This window comes from Lonchura striata, chromosome 12, assembly GCF_050655825.1.
Source record: "Lonchura striata isolate lonStrDom1 chromosome 12, ASM5065582v1, whole genome shotgun sequence".
In the NCBI taxonomy this organism is placed as follows: domain Eukaryota; kingdom Metazoa; phylum Chordata; class Aves; order Passeriformes; family Estrildidae; genus Lonchura; species Lonchura striata.
The window spans coordinates 5,924,938-5,945,016 of NC_140714.1; the positions used below are offsets into that span (position 1 = coordinate 5,924,938).

Genomic DNA, 20,079 nt, shown 5'->3' on the forward strand with positions numbered 1-20,079 from the left:
GGTTAAGGTTGGAAGAGATTAGCAAAAAAGTCTGCAGAAAGCTTACTTCTAACTGAATAAAAGCCAGCTATGTGCTGGATTTTCTCTTTATTTTTAACCCATGTCAAATTCCCCAATTAATTGCAGAAGTTAACAATGGAGATCATGTCAATAGTGATTATCTTGCAAAAGCAGCCCTGCTGGGGGTGTGCAGCGTGGAAAATGTGATTGCTGGTTAAGATAGATGAGAAAGTGATCTGTCACACCTTCAGATGAAGTGATCACTTGAGAGGCCATGCTCCCTTATGTTTGTGTGCATAACTCCTGCTTGTTAACAGGAATTCCACGTGAATATTGATTGGGAATAAGTGGTTGGGTGAGTACATGTTCTGCCTGTCAAACCATTTAATATTCAATTGCACATCAGGGAAAATAGCAAAGGTAGCTGGAAAATGAAACTGGAGTGCAGGGCTGTCGGAGTGAAGAGACAACTGTGGTGAGATCTGAGCAGATAAAATGAGTTGGGGACAGGTAGAATTAAGAGTTGATGACAAAAGAATGAATCTAGAAATGCCTCATGGATTTTAGACTTAAATATTGTTTCCTGTCCAGTCCATCTGCTGCAGATCACACACTGTGCAAGCAGTTGCTGAACAGGGTGGTGATTAGCATGAGCAATCGGGCCAAGGGATTGGACTTTCTGTAATCCTGCAGGTGCCCTGGTGATTTTTTTGGTGATTTTCACCAAGATATTTTTGCTATCAAGGTTGTTTCCTTGAGAGAGCAGTCATCTTTTTCAAAATAGGAACTGAAGATGTAAACGGTCTTACTCTAGAAGCTTGAATAACTTACTGGCTAAGTGGTGGTGAATGCTTACACTTGACTTTACAAGGTCTTTACCAGGGAAGCTTGAACAGCCTGTTTTACACCAGCTTGGCTTAGCACAGAGGCAGTTCTACTCTAAACCCCAAATTTCCTCTTCCCTGGGTGCAGAAACACCTTGTTCTGGGGTTTCCCAAAGCCACCCTTCCTACTTGATGAGCTTCTTTAGCAGCAGAGTGCCTGTTCTTGTGAAGAGCAGGCCTTTGCTACCTTGACCACTGCTTTTCCACACAGGAACTCTTCCTTCCTGCAGGCTGAGCAGTGTGAGCCGAGCAGAGCTCAGTGAAGTCTGCCCAGAGGCAATCCCTGTTCCTGTGACCTTGCTGACAGGACAGATAAGCCCTTTCAACAGAGCACAAGTGTGTGTCATGTTGGAGCAGACAGAACGCCAGCCTATCTACATCTCTCAAGTGTTAACAGGAGTTTGACTGGCCAGTCAAAAATGTGTTTCTTCAAATGCTGCCTTTTCCAAGAGGCAGGTCTTTTAGCTGCTTCTGCTGCAAGTTCCATGAGACAGAGAGTTTGATGGTGTGGAAGATGTATTCAAGTGTGTTGTCCTTTCTTTACCTCCCTTATCATCAGTGTAGTTAAATCCACTTGTTTTCATTGTGTTACTGTCAAAGGAGGAAAAAGCCCCTGTGTCACATTGTGGCTTAGAGACACAGACAGTCCATGCTATCAAGAAGTCTGCTTGCAGTTAAAATTGGGGTTAAAATTGCAGCATCATCATAGGCAGAGCCATTGCATTTGTTTTGCGCTTGAATTGTTTCTCCCCTTGTGTTATTTTCCCCTCCTCACACCCGTGGAGAGACAAAAGCAAAACAAAACCACCCACAAAACACATGTGCTCTCCAGGCTGTGGTGGATCTTATTTACTTTGACCATGTATTACACAAAGAGAAGCTAAAATCAGTATCAGGATTTAAGGATGAAAGTGCCTCCATGCCCTGTGCTTTTGGATATTCTTGGCTTTCAAATGGAAATGCCATCCTTGTTGATTAGAGGCACAAAACTTGCATGCAATGAAATGAAAGGAAGCTGCTGTCTCTGCTCCAGCCCCTGCTCTCTGCTAATTCAGTTGACATCTGGGCTGGATCTGATTTTTGGGTTTCTATTCTTCCTTATCACAAACCTGACTCATCTTTGAGGCAATGATAAGTTGGGGGCTTAGGCAGCAGCCCTGACATGGGCACTGTGCAGGTGTGGGGCTGTGGAGGGCAGGAGCTCATCAGAGCTGGTGGGGTGAAGCTAGTCTCTTTCTTGGCTTCAAAGGGTTGCTTATGCATTTAATTTGTGATAGAAAATTGAGTTTGGCAGGCATGTATCAGTGGCAGAGGAAAGCCCTTGGGGGAGAAGCAAAAGAGTAGCAGACCAAAGATATGAGATGTAGAGCATGGAAACACTGACCTGACTGTCATCTGCCAGCAACTGAATGACCCCTTTCAAATATTGATGCAGCCCTTCCTTCAAAGAGGCTCTGCTGAGCACCACGACCCCGTTCAGACAGCTGGTGCAGAGCCCTGTGGTTTCCTGCATTCCTGTGTGAAAACTGCCATTTACCTTATATGACTCTTTTCCTTCTATTCCCATAGGACAATTCTCCTCCTTAGCAGAGTTCAGCACTCAGAAGAGCCTCTCCTCTCCTTTGCAGCCTTTCTCAGTGCTTGCTCCAGATGGAGGTCAAGGAATGTGAGAAGTGATGGGAGCAGTGGTTTGGACAGGGAGCTGGAGCAGGGGGTGAAAAGCTCCTAGAGCTGTGAGTGCTTGCAGACTGCCCCTTTCAAAACCAGCTTAGAGACCCTGTCCCTCCCTGTGCCTTTGGCCAAACTGCATCACAGGTTGGGCAGCCCCTGCTGAACTCACCTGGCCCCAACCCTTGCAGGTGCATCCTCCATTGAGGTGTGTGCTCAGGGCTCTGCAGATCATCCTGAGGTGGTTTGGGGTCAGGTTCATGAAAGTTCAGGGAGGCTCATTACAGGGGAGCTGTGCCAGGCAGTGAGAGATGCTTTGCACTGTTTAATGGATCTGTGCCCCTTGTGAATACATAATTTTAAAAGCCTCTGCAGAGCACAATCTTGATGAAACATCCAGTGTAACCAGAAGAGAGCTGGTCCTCTTAGAACCACCCAGTTGCTGATGAGGGGACTGTGCCTGTAACAGAGACTATCTTGTCTTCAGGAATCTTTATTTGCTTTGATGTCACAGCAGGATGGTGTAATCTGCTGAAGAGATAAGACAGCCTCTGTTTTAAAGATGACCAAATTCTAATCCTGCCTGTCTCAAACATTTTGTTCTCTTAAAGGAATGAAATGCTGAAAGCTTAGGAAGTTGTATGTTGCAAAAAATAGCCAAAATCATATGCTGGCAAATCAAAGTCCAGTGAAAAGAAATGCAAATCAAAGTGAGGGAGAGAGCCCTGAAAAATGACATGACTTACCCCAGTGGATCTAGCACACAGTGTAAGGTCATGTAAGAAGTCAGAAAGCTTACATAAACAGTGCTAGTTCAGAAATACTCAAAGAGAATATTTATCTAAGGGTATGTGGTGGTTTTGGTTATAATAAGAGAAGAGTTTTCCTTCATGCAGTTCATACTTAACCCAACAAAAGCCATTAATGACTGTTCATCAGCTGTAGGAAAGATTCTGAAGAGAATGCTTGATCCCTGCCTCTTACTCATGTGGCTGCCTTGTGAAAGAGCTGTGGGAGTGTGCCTGGCAGCAGGATAACATCTGCCCATGCTTGGGTACCCCAGGCACGAGGATGCTCTGAGGGCACTGGGAGTGCAGCAGGGTCAGTGGTTGCAGTCCATCAGTGTGAGAGGCAGATGAGCTTGGTGCTGTGAGTGGCCACAGAGTAGTAGTCTTTAATAATAGCCAGTGAAAACATAGCCCCTGGGTCACACTGGGCTCACATGAATAGTCCTGTTGACTGCACTGGAACTATTTGTGAGTAAGAGTTTGCCTGTGGGAGCAGAGTTCATAGCACAGCCCTCTGCAGGTGGCTGCTGCTCCCAGGCCCAAAGGGGTGAATTAGCAAATCTCCTCTCCCAGACTGATTTCTGTCTCCAAACATCCATGACCTGGAATAGTGACACAGTCACTTCCCTGTGAAAGGTTCCATTTTCCCCCCATCCACTCCATCTTCAGAAAAACCCCAAAACCCAGGTTGTCTTTTAACCCTTCTTGTCTTGTCCCAGCTGTGTGTAGCTGGGGGTAGTTTGCTTCATGCTTCTCCATCCTAAACCACAAAACAGGGTGAGAACATGACCTGATAAACAAAAGTCCTCTGGAATATATCTGGTTTGAAGCTGATGTACAGCAGATGAATAAATTATCTTCAGATTTTCTGCTGTAGTCAAATATTGTTGGTATAGCTCCATCTGCTTGTTTTGTGCATTGTTCCTTTATATGATTTTAAGTGAAAACAGTATAAAATGGTCATGGATATTGTTTGCTTCATGTTAGACCTTTTTCTGAAGGGAGTGCTAGGGAGAGGGAAGATCCTGACTTGTGGTCTTAGGTAGAGAATGCAAACCTTTAAGGGAAAGTTTGAATAGTCATAAAAAATTATGCAAGTGTTTTTTTAGTGGTTTGGGGTTTGGTGGTTGTTTTTTTGTTGTTGTTTTGGGCTTTTTGGGGGTGGTGTTTCTTGGTTTTTGGGTCGGTTAGTTTTGTGTGGCTGACCCTAAAATGCAGTGGCTGCCTGGCCTGCCACTGCTCTGCTCTTGTGTGTGCAGCCAGCACCTGAACAAACAGAGCTGTATCTGTGACAGCCTGGGAATCTGCCAGGATTCCTCAGGGAAGGAGTGATTCAGAGCATCTGAGAAAAGTGGGGGCTGCTTCCATGCATCCCTGCTTCCTGTCCAAACAGCTACCCATGCAGCCTAACTCTGAGAGGGCAGTGGGGCAGTTCCCATAAGCAAATACAGTTTTTGTGTTGGATAAAAATATACATTCTTGTGGCAGTACAAAATCTTGTGCCTGATGGATTATTCTGGAAAGGCTGATGTGACAACACAAAGTGTCAGACAACTAGTGGGGCTTTCCAGAGCACTTGGGAAGTGTGAGGGCTCATGCACGTCAGGCAGTTCAGTTTTTCTGGGAAGGTCTCATGTGAAGAACTAGGGAATGGTGTGGCACAGACTTCCAACATGTCACCTGCATGTTTACTTCAGCTGCAGAGATGGCTTCACTCTACTCCAAGGCTGACATTTCACATGTTACAGTAGATAAGAAGAAGTTTTCTGACAGAAGTCTTTGGAAGTAAAATGTTAAAACCACACAAGAAGTTCTACACTGATAAATTGTTCGAAATTCAGGCAAAGCTGATGTGCAGGTCCCAATGACATTCTTCCCCTTCCTTCTTTCTATATGTTAACAAAAATCGCTTTGGAGGTCTTCAGTTATTGAATGTAAGAAGGTGACCAGGAAAAGCAGGAACATTCATGTTGCTGCTGTTGTAAGCACAAATTAATTTTCCAGATTATCAGTTAGTTACCCTTCTTGCCTTGTTAGGAAAATGACTCAGAAACCATGATTTTATTTATTATTTGCGCTCTACTCTGAAACCATGATTTTATTTGTTATTTTTTGTGTTTGTGTAGTGAGTGACAGGCTAAAATCAAATAGCAAATCATGTAAGGTGAAAACTTAGGAACCCATGTCTTTGATCTTGTTCAGTGTTTCTAGAAGGATCAGGACTGGATGTCCATCTCCTCTGAGCTGAGGAGGAGGAGGGCAGGTAGTTCCAGGCTTGTGTTAGTCACAGTGTGTGTGATCCATCTCTGGTTACGCTGCCTTTGATCTCCCTCTCTTTGCACAGCCAGTCTGTGACACCAAACCTTGCCTGTCCTTCCGTACCAAACCCCATAACTCTTTCTGGCTCCAGCATTTTGTTTCTTCAATACTTTATCAGGATGGAAATACTAACCAAACCCTGAACTTTTTAAAAACTTTCTAGTCGTGTGATCTCCCTTGTACGCTGGTTTTGAAAATGTGCTGGCATATTAATAGAACCCTGCCCGAGGTGCAGAGCCCCTCTTTAGAAGCTCGGTTTTATTTTTGATGCCTATAACAGGTGCTGGTTTAATAGGTTTGCTGTATTACAGCTTTCCTTTTTCTCTGGTGAGCCGGGCCAGATCTGTAAGCTGACACTACATGAAGGCCAGGCATGTGACTGCTCCCTGCCTTTAGCCTCGCTTCACACTGCAGCTATGGCAGCCTTAATTCAAGCTTTGTCTAAAGCAGGAGGTTTTGTGCTGATTGTATTTAAATCAGCCCAGCAAAGCCCCTCGTGCATTCCTGTCTGAGGGTCTTGCTTTGATTTTCTGAGGCAGCTGCTGGGGGGAGTGAATGTGGCTCAAACAACAAAGGAACGTTTTTGTGCTGCTCTCTGCATCCATTTCACACGGGGAGTTTGAAGCTAAGGTACAAATTAAACTGAGTGGTGGTCTCCTTGCTTGCTGCAAAGAGGAAGGTGAATTCTTCCCCTATTAGGTCTGGTGGAAAACATTTCACAGCCTGTTTATCAAATAAATATTCACAAAGACGCTTCGAATGAGGAAACGCACCAGGATTAAAGTGTAACTTTACCTCTAAAATACAAGCTGAGATTCCTGGAAATGCTGCAAGCCTTTGACTTTGCGCCACCTGTTATTTTCCTTCCACCCCCTTCAGCTCCCTCCTGACTCGGAGCAAACCCAAACAGGCTTTGGCTTTGCTGGAATTCTGCTTGTTTTTCTCAGCCCGGAGGAGCAGAGAGCGTTTGTTTTTTCATGTGCTCCTCACTTGGTTCAGCAAGGAGCTGGCTGAGGTTGATCCAAATCTCCTGGAAGCCCAAAGGGTCTGTCCAAGGTGGTGCAAAGTGCAGGGCTGCGCTACCTGGGGCTGTTGGAGCGGGGTTCAGGGGTTAGACTGAAGGGCCAAAGGGTGGATCCACCCAGCTCTCCTCTCCCTCTGGGGCTGGAGCTGTGCTGACCCGAGGGTGAAGGCATTCCTGAGCAAGTGCCATGTGTACAGAGAGTGTAGAAGTGATGCTGCTGACTTCCAGTTACCTTAGCTTGGCACGGAGGTGTTCCAGTTCCAGGTCTGCGCTCGCCGCAGATGAGGTGTCTCTGGGAATGACGTTGGGTACGAACTTGGAAGTTCAGTTGTTTTAGCCAGATCCTCCCTTATTCATAAACAAACCTAAACGGACTTGGATGGGCTCCTTAGTTCCTTTGATTTCTTTTTCGCTGGAGCTGCTTTCACTCCAGGTTTTTAGTCCTCAGCAAAGGCTGCATCATCCTAGCTGCATAGTCCTTTTCCATGCACACTGGAAAGCCAGAGGTAGAGAGGGGTTAAGGAACTTGCCCAAGGCAGATGAGCTGGTGCCAGAGCTGGGAATAGAAACCAAGAAACTTGGCTCCCACTCCAGGCTCTAATTGCACAATCTCAAATTGAAGCCCTGTCATTGTATACTCTTGAGGTAACACTGGCTGGAGTGAGGCAGGGGAGGCTGTTTCCAGGCTGTGATACCTAAGGAGTGGGGAGAGGAAAGGATACCTGGAGGTGTTGGTTGTGCAAGCACCAATGATTTGTGCTTAAACGCCTGGTTTTGGCAATTGGTACTAAAATCTGATCTGTTACATTTGAAGCCAACCCAGTGTGAAGTGTTTGGGAGAAATCCAGCCCTTTTCCAGTCAGTGATAAAGGGGAGAGGCAAATTCATAACGTCACTGGTCTTTTTTTTTTTTCTTCTTTGCAAAACTCCCTTGCGATGAAGAGGGGAACAAAGGCAGGAGAGCTGAGAGGATCCAAGTAGCAACAGGAAGGGTTAAATCACATTTGGGCCCTTACCAAAAGAATGAAAACCAAATTGTAATCAAGCTAGGAAAAGGTTTGGGCTCTGTTGCCTTCAGATCACATGCTGTCTATAGGAAAAGTCGCAGGCTTTGTTTGAAGTGCAGTGCTGTGAGAGGGTGCAGTGCTGTGCAGCAAACTGTCTGACATTCCCCAGCTGGGACTGGCCCTGGATGGTGTTTGGAGCTGAGAGTTAACATTTGGAGTCAGCCCATGTTTGAAGGAGAGGGAGAGAAAGGAGCCCGTTTTTCTGCCTGTGTAAAATAATGTATGCATCTCATCTGCCAGCTGCAGCGCACGAAAAGCGAGAGGAGAACAGACAGGAGTCACCTGGAAACTGCGAACATGGCTCAAACAAAATAGTTCTTTCCTGTCCTTTTCTTCCCTTCTTCAAGCCTGTCTTCTGGGACGGGTTGGGAGATCTGGTAGGTGGGCAGAGTGGATATATGTTGAGCAACCAAAGCACAAAAATATTAATACTCAAAAAAAAACCCCAAAAAACAAACAAACAAACAGAAAAACCCCACAAAAAACACAATAAACCCATTGGCTTCTGAAGAGCATTTCATGTCCAAATTCACTCTGTGCTCTCGGTCCCTTGCAGACTTAGCTGCCCTGTGTAGGGATTGTCAGGTGATTTATAGATTCTCCACGTTCGTTTGTACAAGCCTTCATTTCCTGTTAATTTACAGCCAGATTCATCTCAGCCATCACAGCTTAGATGAGATCAGAGCTGAACTCGCAGCCCCTGCTTCAGGAGAGCTCCAGAAAATGTGCTCGTGCTTTGCCTTCAGTTATGTCTCTGTTGAGGTACTTTCCTGAATCAGGCTTAGATGCACATTTAATGGGTGCTCTTCTTTTGAGGAGGAAAAAAGATTAAAAATTTCTGAACCTTGTGATTCTAATAATCAAGTTAATTGAAAAAAAAAAACCAAACAACCACCAAACTAGTCCTAGGGGGAAAGAAATTCCTCTTGCCCATGTTTTTAGTTAATGAAGGTCACATTATGGATATAGTGATTTTTCCTGTATTTTGGTCTCGCTATACTATAAATTCAGTGTACCACTGTCCTACCACATGCATGGATGTGAAAATTCAGACTTTATTACCAGCTGTAAATGAATATTGGTCCTTTGGATAGCAGCCATGTCATTACCTTTGAAACAGTTGTGGTTGTGGAGACCTGTGTGCCAGTAACCCATGGAATAACCAGTTTGGAGACATAAATTATTGCTTTCCTTTGATTTTCCTTGACAACTTGTTGCATTGTATTAGCAGCACACTGCTATAGTGCTGTAAAATTTGTCCTTCATGTTTTCTGAGCTTGCACTGAATTAATTATCATTTAAACTCTTCAGTCAAAGCAGTGTTTCTGTGCCTGTTTCCCTAGCGTTAAGCAAGGGCCATGTGCTGGCTGTTTAAAGGGTGAGTCTCCCAAAAGCAAATTGTTCTGGGGTTGCAGATTTTACACTCTTCCTGTTGTGGACACCAGCAAAGGTTGTGGTGAAACAATCTGGTTTTAATAACAGGGAGGGTGAAGGGCAGATCATGGTGTGGGGAGCAGGTCCCTTGCCATGTGCTGCTGGCATTTTCTGTCAAAGGGAGGAGGTTTTCTCCCAAGAGGGCTTGTCTGAACCCCTGGCAGAGCTGAAGTGGGGGTGAAGCTGGAGAAGATGGGCTCCTGAAGAGCTGAAAGCTTCACTGCCTGAAAAGCTGTGTCAGACATCCCTGTTTTTGTTTCAAAGGGCTGATGCTTTGTCAGGGGAGCTGGGACTTGCACTCAGGAGTGCTTTCACTGGCTGCTTTTCCCTCCTCTGCTCACCCAGTAGGTATCTGGATGGATTGAGGCACAGGACTTGTCTGAACTCTCTCTACTATCTCTTATTATTCAGCAAGTTCCCAAGTGTCTGGTGAGCCTCTCTGTTTGGAGTGCCTCACTCACAGCCTTGCCAGGAATATCAGTGACTGGTCTAAATTCACATCAGGCATGTGCTCTGCCTCTTGTGACTAATGCACAATGTATTTTTTTAATTGATTATTGTTCTCTACTGACTCAGGCCAGGAAGGAGTCAGAGAAAGGACTCAGTGAGGGGGTGATTTTTACTTAGACCTTCTTGAGTACAGATGAGTTCTAAAGGTATTTAACTGTTTGCTGGCTGTGGAAGCAAACTGAGGGAAGTTGGTAGGACTTTCTCTAAAGAAAAACCTTAGGTTGAATCCTTCAGGCTGTCCTGTCAGGACCAAACACAGGTGATCAGTGCAGTGTCTGATCCTGCAGCTGGTGCAGCGGGACAAAAGTAGCAAAAGATAAGAAATGCCAGCAAGAACATTTGCAAGACTTCTTATTTCAATGTGTTATAATCATTGAAACACAATGCAAAGCTGGGAATTTTCAGAAGAATCCGTAGAAATTAAGAATGTTATGTAACTTTTGTTGAGTTTGTATTTACTTATTTGTTTCCTTCTCTGAAAATCACATTCTCTGGATAAAGCCTTGTCATGTTGGCTAAGCCACTGATCTGCACTCCTCACCTTTGGGGTTCAGGAACAGCCCTATAGTCCTTGCATGTAACAAATCCAGTTTGGGAGTGCAGGCATGTAGGAAAGCCCAGATTAATGGGAGAAAAAGCTGATAAGTGGAGTCAATAGCTCTGGGGAAGGTAAAAAGTGTCAGGAAGGCTGCAGATACCTGTGAGCTGGCTCTGGCCAGAGGGGCAGTGAGGGGATTAGGGAATGTCTCTCTGGAAGGGATTTCCCCTCAGCTGTTAAAAAGTCACCACAACTCTGAGTGTACAAACTCAGGGCCAGCCTGGGAGCCTGCTGCAGCCTCGGGTATTCTTTCTGTTTTTCTAAGAGAACTAAACAGCCCCTTTTTCTCCTCCTGACTCTTTCAGGCATCACAACAGGATCCGCAGCATTGAAGGCAGTCAACTGCAGCCCTACGTTACCCTGGAAACGTTGGACCTGAGTTTCAATGACATCACGGAAATCCGAAACGGCTGCTTCCCACAGGGACTTCACATAAAGGAGCTGTGAGTTCTTCTTGTTGGGAACTGCTTTTGTTGAGTTACCACAGCAGAGAAAAGGGCCCCAACCTTTAGAAAAAGAAGTCATGAACATAAGAAGTATGGGGTTATTTGTCAGGATTTTAAGTGCAAAGGAGAGTTAGAAGGCAGCACGTTGTCACTATTGTCAGGTTATTTTTTTGAGTGCTGTTTGGTTTCTGATGGACCTATAAAGAATGCAGATTATTATGAATTGTGTTGCAGAGAAAAGTTATCTTTCAGGTATCCTATGTCCTTCATGTGTAGGTGTCTTTACAACTTACAGCAAACCCGTATGCATCTAGAAGAGTGGAGCCAGAACAACTATTTCATCATTTAAGTGGCTGTCTGAATATTAGAACAGAAATGTCTCTGATTATTTGAAGAAAATGGGATCAAGCAGAGTAACACACTCCCAACAGGATGTTTGCCTATTCCAAGAAACATGAAATAATCTGTATTTTAGGTACCTTTGAAGAGATATACATATACATATACATATACATATGCATATACATATACATATACATCTACATTTATATATATCTTCAATATATATTTGAAGACAAATAGTCTGCCTGCATTAAAGTTTACACCCAAATTCGTGTTCCTGGTTGCAAGAGGGTATAAGAGAGTGGTGTTGTGACTGATGTCCCTGTGAGCCCCCTGTGGCTGAGACAAAGATCCTAATAAAAAAGACCTCTGGGACAGATACTGAGGAGAAAATAGGGAATGAATAGCATCATCCTGCACTGGAGTAGTCTCCAGTTTCTGGCTTCCACTTCTGATTGCCTTGTTCAAGTAGGAGGATGTCAGGGAGCTCTTTGGAAGTGCCCAGCAATTCTCCACATTCACACAGGCTCCCTGTGCCCTGTGTGCAGCCAGAAATTCAGTTGGGAGCCATCTCTTTAGTTTCACCAGCCTGTCTGGAGACCAACTAAACACTGATAAAAGGTAATTTCTGACAGAAGCATTCATTTTTCTGCTGTGATTTATTGCAGCTTCCTGGGGAGCAACAGAATCAGCACCCTGGAGCCTGGTGCTTTTGACAGCCTGTCAAGGTCCCTGCTGACACTTCGTCTGAGTAAAAACAGGATCACCCAGCTTCCTGTCAAGGCCTTCAGGCTGCCCAGGCTAATACAACTGTGAGTACAAATGTCCACTTTAATTAAGCTCAGCCACACTTCATGGAGATAAAATGATCCATGCACACCACGTGTCACCCGTCCTCAGCTACCGTGTGTAAAATGTAGAATCCACTATGCAGGAATCCTCTGCCAGCTCCTAGGAAGACACACTGAGAGAGGGTCCTTTTTGTCTTGTAACTCTTGGCTTTTCAGGTCATTATTTGGATCAGGTAGGGAGGGATGAATGCTGCAGCAGACATCAGCATCTTTTGCACCTCAAAGAGTAAGACAAACCCATTCACTTGTAAGCTGCTGGTGTCTGTGGTGCAAGAGAGGTTTGCAAGATGTTTCTATTGAGATTGACAGAGCCCAGCTGCCATGTCAGTGTTTCAAGGCCACACAGGTATCTTTATGTAGCAATAAAAAAGCAAGGAGGGAAGGTTGTTAAACTGTGAGGTGATACTTGGGCAGAGAAAATTGCAGCTCAGATGAGTTAACACACACACACAGTTGTTCTGCCTGCATGGGGACACGCAGACATCTGCAGCTATAAACATGCTTTATGTGTAAAAAAGTAACACTAATGGATGAGCTTTTCCCTTCTACTGCGGTTGGAGAAATGGACCCAGCCATCAAATTTGATAGGCAAAAGGTCCACCTCTGTCTGTTAACATAAAGTCCACAAATGCTGTTAGAACTCACACCTCCAAGGTCAGCCTCTGGACTGAGAGAGAAATTCTCAAGCCTGGGTGTGCCCAAGGCGTGGGTGTGCATTTGTGTCTGCATACATGCAGGATTTATACCAGTTTGGGATGGCATAGGGGGCTACAATATGAAAAGTCTGTTGCCTCTCAGTTGGAAGTTGCTGTCCATTAAGTGAGGGCTTCTAATTCACTGTGTTTGACTGCATCATGTGCAGAACTGTAATGAAAACAACTCAGTCTGTTTAGGAACGTGGTTTGCACTGAGAGATGGAGTAATTGGTGCTCTTAATGACTGCCTCAGAGCTGGTTGTTTAACTCTACAGATAAACATGAATGAATTGCAAGTTATCCAGATTGGTGTGTTGTAGATTTGTGTACAGTTTTTTTCTGGCAAAGCCTGTTTCACTAATAGCCCAGGAAGTGCAGTACCACAAGGGACTTTAGGCCTGCAAAATCTTTATTGCTTACTTGACCTTAATTATTCTCAATCTGAGCACAAGTTCAACATTGTTTTTTTCAGCAGTTGAAAAGTAAGCTTAAAGTCTCTATGGCTTCTTCATCTTTTCCAAAACAAGTTTGGATGTTGTTACCTCCACCATTTTCCTCAACACAAACACTGAATAGGGAACAATCCTCAGCTTAATCTTGCATGTGTGGAAAAGTATCCGTTTTAAAAGCTTTAGCTTCAGCTTTTACTGCATTGTGTTGAAGTTCTTCACTGATTTTACAGAACTGGATTTTCACCTGGTATGTCAGGGTCAAGCAATCCATAAGACTGATATATCTTGGTAAAGTGTGCTGTGATGATATTCACATTTCTATTCAGAAAAAAAGATATTGCCAAAATTTAGGGGTCCTTCCCCACCCAGGAGAACTCAAAAGAAATGTAATCAACCAGGCTGGAAACCTTTCTATACACAAATACTAAGACTGCATTGTTATTGGAAACACTTATTTCACTCTTTATTAGTTTCTGATAGTAGGGGAAAAAAAAAAAGGGACATTTTTCAGGGGAACTGAAAGCTTTCCTTTCAGACTTGGCCATAAAGTTTCCTCTTGGGCCCACACTTTTGGGGCACCTGCATGTTTCAGAGCACATTTTTACTGGGCAATTACAGGTCCTATAAAAACAATGGCTTGTAAGGGAATTAATGCTGATGTTTGACAGCATTGGTTCAAATGGTGTCTGTGCTTGAGGGAGGATGGAGCGTGGAAAGTGATGAGAAGGATTAATGGTTTAAAAGAAATGCAGAGAGAGGAGGGATGAAGAGGAATTGCTGCACTCTGTAATTTCTCTGTAGTGAAAGTCTGTCCCGGGCTGAGTTTGTTTAAGAGATCACACCCAGCTGCCTTCCCTGGATAGCTCTGGGATTGAAACTTTCCGGTGCTCTTCTGCTGTCTCCTGGGAACCACTGACACAGGAGCTGCTGGCATTGCTGTCCCCATTGTGTGCTGCACAATGACTTTGTGAGAAAGGACTGGGGTTTAATAAACTTGTATGGCCTTGGTGATTTTAGGGAGCTGAACCGAAATCGCATCCGCCTGATTGAAGGCCTGACGTTCCAGGGACTGGACAGCTTGGAAGTCCTGAAACTCCAGCGCAACAACATCAGCAAATTGACTGACGGGGCTTTCTGGGGTCTGGCCAAAATGCAAGTTCTGTAAGTTGGAGAAATGGGCTCTTTTTCCTTAAACACCTTCAGCTGCTGTCACATCCTTCTTGGTATTTTAGCAGTGACCTGCGGACACCTGTGCCACTTCTTGTGATTCTTTCTTTGTCCTGCATGCCCAGAACTGCTGCAGCAGCTTCTCTTTAGCTGACCCACAGTTTACAAATACTCACTGCTTCAACAGGTGTTCAATAAAAACAGCACTGTTTTTTAAGCTGTGGAACTATTGCTTTGAAAGTTTGACAGTTTGAACATTCAGCTTTTATCTCGATTGGTCTTTAAATATCTGGATTCTGCAAATTTTCTTTGATTGGTTGATGGAAAATCTGTGTTGCAGACAGTATTATCCACCTCATGGGATACCTAGAAACCAAGCTGGCCATTCTTGGTGATGTTTTCTTTCCATAACAGAGAATAAATTGATTAGTCATTGCAGAGAAATACCTGAAGTTTCCAACACACCTGGCCTCCAGGTGTGTTTGCGAGGTCCCAGGTGATGAGGGCAGCATGTTTCTGGGTGCTGCTGCCACACAATTGAGACTCTGCAAATACCAACTTGAATGGGATGCTTTAAGCCCAGTTTACTTGCAGTGGAGCTTTTCTTTGAAGTCGCATCTCCTTCTGGGCATTTCCTTTGTGTTGTCTTTGAATTTCTGTCTTTGTTTGACAAGAAATACCCACGCATGCATGTGTCCACGTGGGTATGTTAGGAAGGTGTGTAGGAATGGCTAAAATCCCAGTTATTTTTGGAAATTGTTTCAGCATTTGACCAGTGCTGCTTATCTGTCAATTCCTTCTGCTTTTTCTCCATAGCCATCTGGAATATAACAGCCTGACAGAAGTGAACAGTGGTTCTCTCTATGGCCTTTCCTCTCTGCATCAGCTTCACCTCAGCAACAACTCCATATCCCGCATCAACCCTGATGGCTGGAGCTTCTGCCAGAAGCTGCATGAGCTGTAAGTTGGTTTCTGTGGTGTTGTATAATGTTGGCAGGAGAGAGGGGAGTAAGGAATTTTCTCAAGGCTTAGAGCTCCCACTGTATCAGCCTGTAGAAATGCAGGATCTGCAGGCTCCTAAGTGATGCCTTTGTTATTTATGATGTTATGACCTTCAGAGCACCTGGTTAAAACACATTTGTACCAGAAACAAAGGCTAAAACCTGCTAAAAGTGCACAGTGCCAAAGACCTGGATAGTTTGTGAGCTGTGGCTTGCCAATGTTTTTACCTAGCGAGTTACAAGGCTTGTAACATGCCATATAATAACTGTACAGCCTGAAGGAAGCTTTGCTTTATCCTCTGTATTTACAAAGAACAGTCATGTTTTCAACCAGCAGAGATTTTGGCCCTTTCAAGGCAGTTTTCCTTGTTTCTCCTGTTTACACTTTATCCTTCCTGCAGAGTTGAGTTGTTGAAAAGTAAATACATGGGCTTTGCTCTCCTAAGGTGCTGGGAATACAGCCTGACAGATGAAGGAAAGCCTTGCTGCTGAGGGCAGCCCCACAAGGGTGTCTTTTGGGTCTGTGGCACTGCTTTTAATGCCTTTTTGAAGTGACACACACGGGGATGCTTGCAGTATTTACAGAAGTAGCTGCCATCCCCTCGGTGGCACTGTGAAAAGCTTTGCCTTTTACTTTGGTGAACTTGACACATGGTCAGTGGAACTGGAATTCATTCTGCTTGCTGCAGGGAAATGTTAAACTTTGTTAGGGAGTCTCCTGTCCACCAAAGAGCAAATTCCTGCTCCCAGAGGCCTCACTCTGCTCTCACACTAGGGGTTGGTGTCTGCCCACCCAGTGAATTCAGAGATGGGTGGACATGACACGTGTAATTTCTTTACACTTAGAATTAACATGCTAGCCCTGTGGTCTTCTGTTGAACCCAAATTTTTTGTTCCGATGTTAGTTATTTTTTCTGGGCGCACAAGGAAGTACTTTATTTTTTGTTTTAATGAAATGCACACATAATTGTTTCGTTACCTAATTTTTCAAATTGCTGCAGAACTGCCCATGCCTTGCACAATTCAGTGGGCAGCTGCAGTTCCTTCATGTGTAGATCCTCACATGATAATTTTGCTAGATTAATGCAGTGTTAATGGAGAAATCTTCAAGGCAGCAGATCAGAACTGGAACCATGCTCTGCCTTTGTTCTGTTAAAATCTGAAGCATCAAAAAAAGGGGAACTTGCCTTGCCAAGGCACTCACAGTTGAATCCTTGGAACAGCCAAATGCAGATCTCTGCACTGCACAGCTCTGAGAGCTTTCTGGTGCCTGTGCTGAGCTTTATTTCAGCCTGGGTTAGCTGGGATGGGTCAGGCCCAGCTGCACCTCACAGGGCTAATGTCAGAACCCTTTTAGGGGAGAGCTAAGCTTGTCTTCTCTACATGACACTGTCTTGCAGGCCCTCAAGGTTTAGACTAGAGGTTGCCAAGTCCTTTTTCTCAGGTATGGGTTAGGATCTCATCCAACAAGCAGTTCTAACAGTGAGCTGTCCTGACTGAGGAGCAGTAATTACAGAAATTTGGGTGCAGGATGGGGTAGATTTGGAAAATGCCGGGTGGTGTGAGCCACTGGGTGTGCCTGAGCTGACAGGCAGGATTTGCTGCAGTTTGAGGCCAGGCACTCCGTGGCTGGGATGGGAAAAGCCATTTTGTGGGTGGTGGCACAGCCCTGCACAGCACTACAAACTCTTTCAGGTGTTGCCTTTAGGGTAAGGCTGCTGCAGGGAGCCATCAGATCTCCAAGCTGAAACTCCCACAGCCAGAGAGTACCTGTAGGAGAGGTCTGTGCTGAAATGCAAGGGTGAGGAAAGGAAGCTGTAGATAATCTAGACTGACTCGTGCACTTTGTGTGTGTTTCATTCCTGATTGGAAGATCCTTGCTCACCTCCACTGTTGCTAAACCTGCTGGGTTTCAGTTACCTGAAAACATTGAATGAATTTCAAAGTCTTCTAAGGAGGGAGTTGATAATCTGAAGGAGGAGTTATCTCTCATTCAGTTGCTGGGACAAAACGTGAACCCAAGGCTCTGTTCTGATGTAAAAGCTGACAAGGAAAGAAAGCTCTTGCCTTGTTCTGAGCATGAGAAAGGGCTGATTGTATTCACCAGTCAGGTGCTAGAGCACCAGCATCATGGAAAAAAACCACAGGGGGAGCAGAGGATTTCATCAGAGGTAAATGGAGACTTGGCTGCTGGGTTTTCCTTCCCTTTTTTACCTGCAGCTTGGTCAGTGGAGTGAAGTGTGTTAGATGTTCCTGGTCCAGAGCAGGCTGGCAGCAGCAGCTCCAGTTGCACAACAGAGTTCTGGTTAACCCATTTCTGCACCAATTCTGTCATGGTGCTCAAAATCTTCTTCTGGCCAGGCTGGAAGGGCTGTGTAGACAAACGCTGCCATTTATTCATGCCAGTGATTTCTCTCTCACTGGTAGAGATGCCAGACTTGGGGAAACAGCAGAGATCTGCTGGCTTCTCTCAACCACATAATCCACTCTGCTGAGCTGAGGGGGGAAACCTGATGTTCTGCAAATTGGGCCTGTGGCAGGAAGCAGAGCCCTGGCATGCTGAAGAAGCCACTGCCAAGTGCAAGAGCTCCTGAAACCTTCCATTTGTGATACCATTGAGAGTTTCCCTGTCCTGCTGCTGTCTGTCCATCTTGGGGTGACATCCAAACAAACAGAGGGAACATGCCTTCACCAGTTGTGGCAGGAACTCTTAATGTGTGCAGTCAAAAAGAACTATTTATTTTCTCAGCCAGGTTTAGGATTACTTTTGAACAGATTTTTTTCTTTTTTTTTTTAAGCCAAATTCTTTAATAGCAGGTGAGAACATAATTTTGACCAGATGCCAGTTTTTCATAACTAACACTATAGCTTCTTTAGGAATGAAAGTATGTTGTCCCATACCTACAAACTCATTAATCTTTGCTGAATTTTTTCCAGAGCTTGCCCTCTGCCCACTCATACAGCTAAAAGACAGCACCTTTGCCAAGTAAATGACACTCTCAGTGCTTTGGAGTATGTGTCTGTTTGGATTTGGGTTTTGGCTTTGCAGTGAGTTTCATGCAAGTTCTAGACACATTTTTAAGCAGACTCATTAACAGGCAGTACTAGAAGAGGAATTTGGAGGTTTGGAACTCAGTGAATTTTTTTTTATCCTCTGTACAGTGAGGAATTTCAGTGCTTGTTCAAAGCTGTTTCACTTTTTCAAAAGCTGAGCAGCACAACCCCTCACATCTTTTGAAGTGAGTTGTACTCCCAGGTCACTAAGAAGGTGGTTGTGAAAATCTGGTGCCTGCTGCTACTCTGAGAGGTGCCTCATTTGAGAATCCAGGCTGGCCTTCCACTGCAGGGCTTCATACTGGATAGAAGGTGTTTGCACAGAGTGTGAGAGGGCTGCAGCAGCTTCCCAAGGCTCTCCCTCAGTGTCACATCTCCAAAGCCTCATCTGCACCTTGCTGGGAGAGGAGAGCAGCTGCCTTCCTGCCAGCTTCCAAACTGCAGCAGGAGCAGTGCTTAAAAAAAATCTCCCAGACCAGAGATAATGCAGGCAAGGGGAAGAGATAGATGGAAAGCAAGGGAGAAAACCAACCCTCCAATAGTCTCTTGTAAGTGGAGAGGATTTAAGGCAAACTGTGCTCCTTGACAAAGAGGAGTGGGAGGAAGGAAAGGTGGCTGGTTTACAAGACACCTCCTCTCTGTGGGTGAAAGGAAGTATTCAATTGCCTCGTGGTGAAATGCTTTTGGCTCTGGACTGGGGTGGAGCTGAGGCACCCACACCCAGAGCCTGGGGCTGGCTGTGCACAAGTGCAGAATGATAAGACACCTCCTGAGCACAGAAGTCTGGACCCTGCCAAGAGCGTGTGTGAAATCCAAAATCCATCTGTGTGACATCACTCTGCACCTCGCAGGGCGTGGGGAGCAGGGCTGTTCTCCCCTGCTGTTCCCTGTGAGCCTCACAGGGAGTGAGGATTGAGCACAGCCACCTGAGCCTTGCCTCTACCTGTGGGGACACAGGGCTGGTGCTCTGAGCCTCACCCAGCTGCAAAGGGAGCAGGAGGAGCCCTCCCTGCTGGGGCTGGCAGAGTGTGTGTGCTCTCAGTCACTCCTGGGGCTGTCCTCTCCCTGTAGCCTGCACAGAAAATTTCCCCATCGCTGGGGATTCCACACCAGCTGCCTCCTGCTCCTTGGAGTCACCCAGGCTTTCCCAAGGGTGTCCTGGGGCAATACCTGCAATCTTATTTTCCCACCCACCCAATACATCCCCTGGGTGGGTGTGGGAGGCAGGCACTGCTTGGCACGGAGGAGTTTGGAAAATACCGAATGGATTGACAAGAGCTGCTGTTGCATTTTTTTCCCCTCAGGATACTCTCCTACAACAACCTAACAAGGCTGGACGAGGGGAGCCTGGCAGACCTTGGGGGACTGCACGTGCTGCGGCTGAGCCACAACTCCATCCATCATATTGCAGAAGGAGCTTTCAGGGGACTCAAAAACCTGCGTGTCCTGTAAGTTGCACACAGCTTTTGTCAGACCACACCCACGTTCCCTCCACAGTTTGTGTTCTGCCAGGTGGTTCTGCTCTGAAGATGCTTTGGGTGCCCATGTCTGGCAGTTTCAGGTTCCTGAAGCCACCTCAGCTGATCAAAAATCCCTGAGGTCTCATTCCTGCAGCTAATAGCAGTATTTCTCTTGCTATCACATTGACTTTAATTGAAATTCTTAGAAAAGCTTAGTTTCTTTTGGGTCATTCTGCACTCAGTAAGGAACAGAGAATGATTCCTTACATTGACAACAGTAGAAATTTGAATATCCTCTTAAATGTGCTATTGAGCACTT

General features: G+C 45.2%; 1 protein-coding gene across 1 annotated transcript in view; it reads left to right on the forward strand.

Annotated features, from left to right (window-relative positions):
* LRIG1 (leucine rich repeats and immunoglobulin like domains 1) overlaps positions 1-20,079 on the forward strand; it is an 88,076-nt gene that overhangs the window by 47,553 nt on the left and 20,444 nt on the right. Inside the window, exons 4-8 of the mRNA XM_021551253.4 lie at positions 10,598-10,735; positions 11,749-11,892; positions 14,096-14,239; positions 15,062-15,205; positions 19,605-19,748. Coding sequence (XP_021406928.4) covers positions 10,598-10,735; positions 11,749-11,892; positions 14,096-14,239; positions 15,062-15,205; positions 19,605-19,748 — 714 coding nt within the window. The remainder of the gene's footprint in view (positions 1-10,597; positions 10,736-11,748; positions 11,893-14,095; positions 14,240-15,061; positions 15,206-19,604; positions 19,749-20,079) is intronic.